Source organism: Petromyzon marinus (assembly GCF_048934315.1).
Source record: "Petromyzon marinus isolate PM22_M1 ecotype Great Lakes invasive population chromosome 84 unlocalized genomic scaffold, UKy_Petmar_22M1.pri1.0 chr84_unloc.5, whole genome shotgun sequence".
Lineage (NCBI taxonomy): Eukaryota > Metazoa > Chordata > Hyperoartia > Petromyzontiformes > Petromyzontidae > Petromyzon > Petromyzon marinus.
In genome coordinates this window covers 305,629-317,389 of record NW_027422642.1, presented here as the reverse complement: position 1 = coordinate 317,389, position 11,761 = coordinate 305,629, and the positions used below count along the sequence as shown (strand labels likewise).

Genomic DNA, 11,761 nt, shown 5'->3' with positions numbered 1-11,761 from the left:
TGTAACAGTGAGTGTAACAGTGAGTGTAACAGTGAGTGTAACAGTGAGTGTAACAGTGAGTGAGTGTAACAGTGAGTGTAACAGTGAGTGTAACAGTGAGTGTAACAGTGAGTGTAACAGTGAGTGTAACAGTGAGTGAGTGTAACAGTGAGTGAGTGTAACAGTGAGTGTAACAGTGAGTGTAACAGTGAGTGTAACAGTGAGTGTAACAGTGAGTGAGTGAGTGTTGCACCTTGTGTCCGTGCGTGTGGCACGAAGCTACAGAGGGTGACGTCACTGGCCCCGCCAGACTCGAGCGGGATGGGGAACTCGGTGAAGTGCTCAAGCATGTGAGTGAGTGTAACAGTGAGTGTAACAGTGAGTGAGTGTAACAGTGAGTGTAACAGTGAGTGAGTGTAACAGTGAGTGTAACAGTGAGTGTAACAGTGAGTGAGTGTATGAGTGAGTGTAACAGTGAGTGTAACAGTGAGTGTAACAGTGAGTGAGTGTATGAGTGAGTGTATGAGTGTAAGAGTGAGTGTAAGAGTGAGTGAGTGTGTATGAGTGAGTGTAACAGTGAGTGTATGAGTGAGTGTATGAGTGTAACAGTGAGTGAGTGAGTGTAAGAGTGAGTCTATGAGTGTAACAGTGAGTGAGTGAGTGTATGAGTGAGTGTATGAGTGTAACAGTGAGTGAGTGTATGAGTGAGTGTATGAGTGTAACAGTGAGTGAGTGAGTGTAACAGTGAGTGTAACAGTGAGTGTAACAGTGAGTGTAACAGTGAGTGTAACAGTGAGTGTATCAGTGAGTGTAACAGTGAGTGTAACAGTGAGTGAGTGTAACAGTGAGTGAGTGTAACAGTGAGTGTAACAGTGAGTGTAACAGTGTAACAGTGAGTGTAACAGTGAGTGTAACAGTGAGTGAGTGTAACAGTGAGTGTAACAGTGAGTGAGTGTAACAGTGAGTGAGTGTAACAGTGAGTGTAACAGTGAGTGAGTGTAACAGTGAGTGTAACAGTGAGTGTATGAGTGAGTGTAACAGTGAGTGTAACAGTGAGTGAGTGTAACAGTGAGTGTAACAGTGAGTGTAACAGTGAGTGAGTGTAACAGTAAGTGTAACAGTGAGTGAGTGTAACAGTGAGTGAGTGTAACAGTGAGTGTAACAGTGAGTGTAACAGTGAGTGAGTGTAACAGTGAGTGTAACAGTGAGTGTAACAGTGAGTGAGTGTAACAGTGAGTGTAACAGTGAGTGAGTGTAACAGTGAGTGTAACAGTGAGTGTAACAGTGAGTGAGTGTAACAGTGAGTGTAACAGTGAGTGAGTGTAACAGTGAGTGTAACAGTGAGTGTAACAGTGAGTGAGTGTAACAGTGAGTGAGTGTAACAGTGAGTGTAACAGTGAGTGAGTGTAACAGTGAGTGTAACAGTGAGTGTAACAGTGAGTGAGTGTAACAGTGAGTGTAACAGTGAGTGTATGAGTGAGTGAGTGTATGAGTGAGTGAGTGTATGAGTGAGTGTATGATTGAGTGAGTGTATGAGTGAGTGTATGATTGAGTGTAACAGTGAGTGAGTGTATGAGTGAGTGTATGAGTGAGTGTATGAGTGAGTGAGTGTATGAGTGAGTGTAACAGTGAGTGAGTGTATGAGTGAGTGAGTGTATGAGTGTAACAGTGAGTGTAACAGTGAGTGAGTGTAACAGTGAGTGTAACAGTGAGTGAGTGTAACAGTGAGTGTAACAGTGAGTGTAACAGTGAGTGAGTGTAACAGTGAGTGAGTGTATGAGTGAGTGAGTGTAACAGTGAGTGTAACAGTGAGTGTATGAGTGAGTGTATGAGTGAGTGAGTGTATGAGTGAGTGAGTGTATGAGTGAGTGTATGATTGAGTGAGTGTATGAGTGAGTGTATGAGTGAGTGTAACAGTGAGTGAGTGTATGAGTGAGTGAGTGTAACAGTGAGTGTAACAGTGAGTGTAACAGTGAGTGTATGAGTGAGTGTATGAGTGAGTGTATGATTGAGTGAGTGTATGAGTGAGTGTATGATTGAATGTAACAGTGAGTGAGTGTATGAGTGAGTGTATGAGTGAGTGTATGAGTGAGTGAGTGTATGAGTGAGTGTAAGTGAGTGAGTGTAACAGTGAGTGAGTGTAACAGTGAGTGTAACAGTGAGTGTAACAGTGAGTGAGTGTATGAGTGAGTGTATGAGTGAGTGAGTGTAACAGTGAGTGTAACAGTGAGTGTAACAGTGAGTGAGTGTATGAGTGAGTGTATGAGTGAGTGAGTGTAACAGTGAGTGTAACAGTGAGTGTAACAGTGAGTGTAACAGTGAGTGAGTGTAACAGTGTAACAGTGAGTGTAACAGTGAGTGTAACAGTGAGTGTAACAGTGAGTGTAACAGTGAGTGAGTGTAACAGTGAGTGTAACAGTGAGTGTAACAGTGAGTGTAACAGTGAGTGTAACAGTGAGTGTAACAGTGAGTGTAACAGTGAGTGTAACAGTGAGTGTAACAGTGAGTGAGTGTAACAGTGAATGTAACAGTGAGTGAGTGTAACAGTGAGTGTAACAGTGAGTGTAACAGTGTAACAGTGAGTGAGTGTAACAGTGAGTGTAACAGTGAGTGTATGAGTGTAACAGTGAGTGAGTGAGTGTTGCACCTTGTGTCCGTGCGTGTGGCACGAAGCTACAGAGCGTGACGTCACTGGCCCCGCCAGACTCGAGCGGGATGGGGAACTCGGTGAAGTGCTCGAGCATGTGAGTGAGTGTAACAGTGAGTGTAACAGTGAGTGTAACAGTGAGTGTAACAGTGAGTGTAACAGTGAGTGAGTGTAACAGTGAGTGTAACAGTGAGTGTAACAGTGAGTGTAACAGTGAGTGTAACAGTGAGTGTAACAGTGAGTGTAACAGTGAGTGTAACAGTGAGTGAGTGTAACAGTGAGTGTAACAGTGAGTGTAACAGTGAGTGTAACAGTGAGTGTAACAGTGAGTGAGTGTAACAGTGAGTGAGTGTAACAGTGAGTGTAACAGTGAGTGTAACAGTGAGTGAGTGTAACAGTGAGTGTAACAGTGAGTGTGACAGTGAGTGTAACAGTGAGTGTAACAGTGAGTGTAACAGTGAGTGAGTGTAACAGTGAGTGTAACAGTGAGTGTAACAGTGAGTGTAACAGTGAGTGAGTGTAACAGTGAGTGTAACAGTGAGTGTAACAGTGAGTGAGTGAGTGTTGCACCTTGTGTCCGTGCGTGTGGCACGAAGCTACAGAGGGTGACGTCACTGGCCCCGCCAGACTCGAGCGGGATGGGGAACTCGGTGAAGTGCTCGAGCATGTGAGTGAGTGTAACAGTGAGTGTAACAGTGAGTGTAACAGTGAGTGTAACAGTGAGTGTTGCACCTTGTGTCCGTGCGTGTGGCACGAAGCTACAGAGGGTGACGTCACTGGCCCCGCCAGACTCGAGCGGGATGGGGAACTCGGTGAAGTGTTCGAGCATGTGAGTGAGTGTAACAGTGAGTGTAACAGTGAGTGTAACAGTGAGTGTAACAGTGAGTGTAACAGTGAGTGTAACAGTGAGTGTAACAGTGAGTGTATGAGTGAGTGAGTGAGCGTTGCACCTTGTGTCCGTGCGTGTGGCACGAAGCTACAGAGGGTGACGTCACTGGCCCCGCCAGACTCGAGCGGGATGGGGAACTCGGTGAAGTGTTCGAGCATGTGAGTGAGTGTAACAGTGAGTGTAACAGTGAGTGTAACAGTGAGTGTAACAGTGAGTGTAACAGTGAGTGTAACAGTGAGTGTAACAGTGAGTGTATGAGTGAGTGAGTGAGCGTTGCACCTTGTGTCCGTGCGTGTGGCACGAAGCTACAGAGGGTGACGTCACTGGCCCCGCCAGACTCGAGCGGGATGGGGAACTCGGTGAAGTGCTCAAGCATGTCGAGCACGGAGCGGAACCACAGGTGCTGGACGCGGCAGCGGCCATCCTCACTCACCGTCAGACGCAGGTGCTGAGACGCACGCAGAGACACACGCGGAGACACACAGAGACACACGCGGAGACAGAGAGACACAGAGACACACAGAGACACACAGAGAGAGAGAGAGAGACACAGAGACACACGCAGAGAGACACAGAGAGAGAGACACACAGAGACACACACAGAGACAGAGAGACACAGAGACACACGCAGAGACAGAGAGACACACAGAGACACACGCAGAGACACAGAGACACACAGAGACACACAGAGAGACACACACAGAGACACACAGAGACACACGCAGAGACACAGAGACACACGCAGAGACACAGAGACACACACAGAGACACAGAGAGAGACACAGAGAGAGAGAGAGACACACAGAGACACACGCAGAGACACACACAGACACACACACAGACACACACACAGACACACACACAGACACACACACAGACACACACAGACACACACACAGACACACACACAGACACACACAGAAACACACACAGACACACACAGAAACACACACAGAAACACACACAGACACACACAGAAACACACACAGACACACACACAGACACACACACAGACACACACACACAGACACACACAGAGACACACACACACACAGAGACACACACAGAGACACACACACAGACACACACACAGACACACACAGAAACACACACAGACACACACAGAAACACACACAGACACACACACAGACACACACAGAAACACACACAGACACACACAGACACACACAGAAACACACAGACACACACAGACACACAGAGACACACACAGACACACACACACAGACACACACACACAGACACACACACACAGACACACACACACAGACACACACACAGAGACACACACAGAGACACACACAGAGACACACAGACACACACAGACACACACACAGACACACACACAGACACACACAGAAACACACACAGACACACACAGACACACACAGACACACACAGAGACACACACAGACACACACAGAGACACACACAGACACACACAGACACACACACACACAGACACACACACAGACACACACACAGACACACACACAGACACACACACACAGACACACACAGAAACACACACAGAGACACACACAGACACACACACACAGACACACACAGAAACACACACAGAGACACACACAGACACACACAGACACACACAGACACACACAGACACACACAGACACACACACAGACACACACACAGACACACACAGACACACACAGACACACACAGACACACACACAGACACACACAGACACACACAGACACACACAGACACACACAGACACACACAGACACAGACACACACAGACACACACACACACAGACACACACACACACAGACACACACAGACACACACACACACAGACACACACAGACACACACACAGACACACACAGACACACACAGACACACACAGAGACACACACACACACAGACACACACAGACACACACACAGACACACACAGAGACACACACACACACAGACACACACAGACACACACACACACACACACAGACACACACAGACACACACACACACAGACACACACAGACACACACAGACACACACAGAGACACACACAGACACACACAGAGACACACACAGACACACACAGACACACACACACACAGACACACACACAGACACACACACAGACACACACACAGACACACACACACAGACACACACAGAAACACACACAGAGACACACACAGACACACACACACAGACACACACAGAAACACACACAGAGACACACACAGACACACACAGACACACACAGACACACACAGACACACACAGACACACACACAGACACACACACAGACACACACAGACACACACAGACACACACAGACACACACACAGACACACACAGACACACACAGACACACACAGACACACACAGACACACACAGACACAGACACACACAGACACACACACACACAGACACACACACACACAGACACACACAGACACACACACACACAGACACACACAGACACACACACAGACACACACAGACACACACAGACACACACAGAGACACACACACACACAGACACACACAGACACACACACAGACACACACAGAGACACACACACACACAGACACACACAGACACACACACACACACACACAGACACACACAGACACACACAGACACGCGAGTTAAAGGTGAGCACGAACTCCCCCACTCACCACCCCACTCACCACCCCCCCTGACTACCACCACTCACCACCCCCACTCACCACCACTCACCACCCCCACTCACCACCCCCACTCACCACCACTCACCATCCCCACTCACCACCCCACTCACCACCCCACTCACCACCCCCACTCACCACCCCCACTCCCACTCACCACCCCCACTCACCACCCCCACTCACCACCCCCCACTCATCACCCCCCACTCACCACCACCACTCACCACCCCCACTCACCACCACTCACCACCCCACTCACCACCCCCACTCACCACCCCACTCCCACTCACCACCCCCACTCACCACCCCCACTCACCACCCCCCACTCATCACCCCCCACTCACCACCACCACTCACCACCCCCACTCACCACCACTCACCACCCCACTCACCACCCCCACTCACCACCCCCACTCACCACCCCCACTCACCACCCCCCACTCACCACCCCCACTCACCACTCACCACACTCACCACCCCCACTCACCACCCCCACTCACCACCCCCACTCCCACTCACCACCCCCACTCACCACCCCCACTCACCATCCCCCACTCACCACCCCCACTCACCACCCCCACTCCCACTCACCACCCCCACTCACCACCCCCACTCACCACCCCCCACTCATCACCCCCCACTCACCACTCACCACCACTCACCACCCCCACTCACCACCACTCACCACCCCACTCACCACCCCCACTCACCACCCCCACTCACCACCCCCACTCCCACTCACCACCCCCACTCACCACCCCCCACTCACCACCCCCACTCACCACTCACCACACTCACCACCCCCACTCACCACCCCCACTCACCACCCCCACTCCCACTCACCACCCCCACTCACCACCCCCACTCACCATCCCCCACTCACCACCCCCACTCACCACTCACCACCACTCACCACCCCCACTCACCACCCCACTCACCACCCCCACTCACCACCCCCACTCACCACCACCACACTCACCACTCACCACCACACTCACCACTCACCACCACACTCACCACCACCACCACACTCACCACCACTCACCACCCCCACTCACCATCCCCACTCACCACCCCACTCACCACCCCCACTCACCACCCCCACTCCCACTCACCACCCCCACTCACCACCCCCACTCACCACCCCCCACTCACCACCCCCACTCACCACTCACCACCACTCACCACCCCCACTCACCACCACTCACCACCCCCACTCACCACCCCACTCACCACCCCCACTCACCACCCCCACTCACCACCCACTCACCACCCCCACTCACCACCACCACACTCACCACTCACCACCACACTCACCACTCACCACCACACTCACCACCACCACCACACTCACCACCACACTCACCACTAACCACCACACTCACCACTCACCACTCACCACCACACTCACCACTCACCACCACACTCACCTTAGCCTTCCTCTGGTAGTTGAAGGTGAGCACACACTCACCACTCACCACCACACTCACCACTCACCACTCACCACCACACTCACCACCACTCACCACCACACTCACCACTCACCACCCCCACTCACCACCACCACACTCACCACTCACCACCACACTCACCACTCACCACCACACTCACCACCACCACACTCACCACCACACTCACCACTAACCACCACACTCACCACTCACCACTCACCACCACACTCACCACTCACCACCACACTCACCTTAGCCTTCCCCTGGTAGTTGAAGGTGAGCACACACTCACCACTCACCACCACACTCACCACTCACCACCACACTCACCACCACACTCACCACTCACCACCACACTCGCCACGCCGTGTCTCGCTCTGACGCACCAGGAACACTCACCAACACTCACCACACTCACCACCACACTCACCACCACACTCACCACACTCACCACTCACCACGACACTCACCACACTCACCACCACACTCACCTTGGCCTTCCCCTGGTAGTTGAAGGTGAGCACACACTCGCCACGCCGTGTCTCGCTCTGACGCACCAGGAACACTCACCAACACTCACCAACCATCACCACACTCACCACCACGACACTCACCACACTCACCACGACACTCACCTTAGCCTTCCCCTGGTAGTTGAAGGTAAGCACACACTCGCCACTCACCACCACTCACCACCACTCACCACACTCACCACGACACTCACCTTGGCCTTCCCCTGGTAGTTGAAGGTAAGCACACACTCGCCACGCCTTGTCTCGCTCTGACGCACCAGGAACACTCACCAACACTCACCACACTCACCACACTCACCACACTCACCACACTCACCACCACTCACCACCACACTCACCACGACACTCACCTTGGCCTTCCCCTGGTAGTTGAAGGTAAGCACACACTCGCCACGCCGTGTCTCGCTCTGACGCACCAGGAACACTCACCACCACTCACCACCACTCACCACACTCACCACGACACTCACCTTGGCCTTCCCCTGGTAGTTGAAGGTAAGCACACACTCGCCACGCCTTGTCTCGCTCTGACGCACCAGGAACACTCACCAACACTCACCACACTCACCACACTCACCACACTCACCACACTCACCACCACTCACCACCACACTCACCACGACACTCACCTTGGCCTTCCCCTGGTAGTTGAAGGTAAGCACACACTCGCCACGCCGTGTCTCGCTCTGACGCACCAGGAACACTCACCAACACTCACCACACTCACCACCACACTCACCACACTCACCGCCACACTCACCTTGGCCTTCCCCTGGTAGTTGAAGGTAAGCACACACTCGCCACGCCGTGTCTCGCTCTGACGCACCAGGAACACTCACCAACACTCACCACACTCACCACACTCACCACCACACTCACCTTGGCCTTCCCCTGGTAGTTGAAGGTAAGCACACACTCGCCACGCCGTGTCTCGCTCTGACGCACCAGGAACACTCCGTGTGCTCCCACGCCCCCCTCCAGCACCAGCTGGGCAGCCCGCGGCCTCGACAGCGGCCCGTGAAACCACGGCAACCGTGACAGCTTCTCCTCCTCCTCCTCATCCTCCTCCTCCTCCTGCTGCTCATCCTCCACCTCATCCACCGCCTCATCCACCACCGCCTCATCCGCCGCCTCAGCCGCCTCCGCGGCCGCCGCCGCCTCCGCCGCCTCAGCCGCCACCACCGCCTCAGCCGCCACCACCGCCTCCACCGCCTCATCGTCGTCGGCCTCCTCCTCACCCCCGCCGTTGTCCACGGCAACCGCCGGGGCCTCCCCCCCACCCTCGGCCGCGGGGCCCCGCCCCCTCACCCTGACCCCCCAGGGCGCCCCCCCCGCCACCGCGGAGGGGTGGTGAGGAGGGGGAGCGGGGGCTGGGGCCCCCCACGGGGAGGGGAGCAGCGAGGGGGCGAAGGGGCTTGTGGGGCCGGAGCAGCTCAGGCCTAGGGTGGGGGTGGGGTGGAGGTGGAGGTGGGGGTGGGGTAGGGTGGGTGGGGTGGGTGGGGGTGGGGTGAGTGGGGTGGGTGGGGGTGGGTGGGGTGGGGGTGGGTGGTTGGGTGGGTGGGTGAGTCAGTGAGTGAGTGGGTGAGTGAGTGAGTGAGTGGGTGGGTGGGTGAGTGAGTGAGTGGGTGGGTGAGTGGGTGGGTGGGTGGGTGAGTGGGTGGGTGGGTGGGTGAGTGAGTGGGTGGGTGAGTGAGTGAGTGAGTGGGTGGGTGGGTGAGTGAGTGAGTGGGTGGGTGGGTGAGTGAGTGAGTGAGTGGGTGAGTGGGTGGGTGAGTGGGTGGATGAGTGAGTGGGTTGGTGAATGGGTGGGTGAGAGGGTGGGTGAGCGGGTGGGTGAGTGGGGTAGTGAGTGGGTTGGTGAGCGCGTGGGTGGGTGAGTGGGTGGGTAAGGTGATTGGGGTGAGGGAGTGAGAGGGTGAGTTTGTGAATTGTGAGGTGAGTGGTTGGTTGAGTGAGTGAGTGGGCGGTTGGGTGGGTGACTGGGTGGGTGAGTGAGTGAGTGGGTGGGTGAGTGGGTGGGTGGGTGAGTGAGTGGGTGGGTGAGCGAGTGGGTAAGTGGGTGAGTGGGTGAGCGAGTGGGTGAGTGGGTGGGTGAGTGGGTGGGTGAGTGAGTGGGCGAGTGGGTGGGTGAGTGAGTGGTGAGTGAGTGTGTGAGTGAGTGAGTGGGTGGGTGGGTGGGTGGGTGAGTGAGTGGGTGGGTGGGTGGGTGGGTGAGTGAGTGAGTGGGTGAGTGGGTGAGTGGGTGGGTGAGTGTGTGAGTGAGTGAGTGAGTGGGTGGGTGGGTGAGTGGGTGAGTGAGTGAGTGAGTGGGTGAGTGGGTGGGTGAGTGGGTGAGTCGGTGAGTGAGTGAGTGAGTGGGTGAGTGAGTGGGTGAGTGAATGGGTGGGTGAGTGGGTGAGTGAGTGTGTGAGTGAGTGGGTGAGTGAGTGTGTGAGTGAGTGAGCGAGTGAGTGAGTGGGTGGGTGGGTGAGTGTGTGGGTGGGTGGGTGAGTGTGTGGGTGAGTGGGTGAGTGAGTGAGTGGGTGGGTGAGTGTGTGGGTGGGTGGGTGAGTGGGTGAGTGAGTGGGTGGGTGAGTGTGTGGGTGGGTGAGTGGGTGAGTGAGTGAGTGGGTGGGTGGGTGTGTGGGTGGGTGGGTGAGTGAGTGGGTGGGTGAGTGTGTGGGTGAGTGAGTGAGTGGGTGGGTGGGTGGGTGGGTGAGTGGGTGGGTGAGTGAGTGAGTGGGTGAGTGAGTGAGTGGGTGGGTGGGTGAGTGGGTGGGTGGGTGAGTGAGTGAGTGAGTGCGTGGGTGGGTGGGTGAGTGAGTGAGTGAGTGGGTGAGTGAGTGGGTGAGTGGGTGGGTGGGTGAGTGAGTGCGTGGGTGGGTGGGTGGGTGGGTGAGTGAGTGAGTGGGTGAGTGGGTGGGTGAGTGGGTGGGTGAGTGAGTGAGTGAGTGGGTGAGTGGGTGAGTGGGTGGGTGAGTGAGTGAGTGGGTGGGTGAGTGGTTGGATGAGTGAGTGAGTGAGTGGGTGAGTGGGTGGGTGGGTGGGTGAGTGAGTGAGTGAGTGGGTGAGTGAGTGAGTGAGTGGGTGGGTGAGTGGGTGGGTGGGTGGGTGAGTGAGTGAGTGAGTGGGTGGGTGAGTGGGTGGGTGGGTGAGTGGGTGGGTGGCTGAGTGAGTGAGTGGGTGGGTGGGTGAGTGGGTGGGTGAGTGAGTGAGTGGGTGGGTGGGTGAGTGAGTGGGTGGGTGAGTGGGTGAGTGAGTGAGTGAGTGGGTGGGTGAGTGGGTGAGTGAGTGGGTGGGTGAGTGAGTGAGTGGGTGGGTGAGTGAGTGGGTGGGTGGGTGAGTGGGTGAGTGAGTGGGTGAGTGGGTGGGTGGGTGAGTGAGTGAGTGGGTGAGGCAATGAGACAACCATTCCGTGCGTCATGTCCCCATGGCAACCGCAATGTGTCTCCATGGCAACGTTACCGGCAGAGTAGGGGGCGTCGCCAGCACGGGGGGAGGAGGAGCCAGGGTCAGCCCCTCCCCCACACACCCTGTGCATTCTGGGTAGCTCCACCCCTCCGTCATCACCAGCCCTGAGAATACAGAGATA

General features: G+C 54.9%; 1 protein-coding gene across 4 annotated transcripts in view; it reads right to left on the bottom strand.

The window, feature by feature from the left end:
* Positions 1-3,301: 3,301 nt before the first annotated feature.
* The window catches only part of LOC142908503 (uncharacterized), an 11,313-nt gene continuing 2,853 nt past the window's right edge, over positions 3,302-11,761 (bottom strand). The window contains exons 2-4 of one of the 4 annotated variants that reach the window (XM_076059223.1): positions 11,635-11,744; positions 9,070-9,629; positions 3,302-3,963 (exon numbers count right to left, since the gene is read on the bottom strand). In XM_076059223.1, the coding sequence (XP_075915338.1) occupies positions 3,400-3,963; positions 9,070-9,629; positions 11,635-11,744 (1,234 nt within the window). In that variant the 3' untranslated portion in view covers positions 3,302-3,399. Of the gene's footprint in view, positions 3,964-8,292; positions 9,630-11,634; positions 11,745-11,761 lie in introns of all 4 variants that reach the window. The other 3 variants (XM_076059224.1, XM_076059226.1, XM_076059225.1) reach the window with 3 other exon arrangements.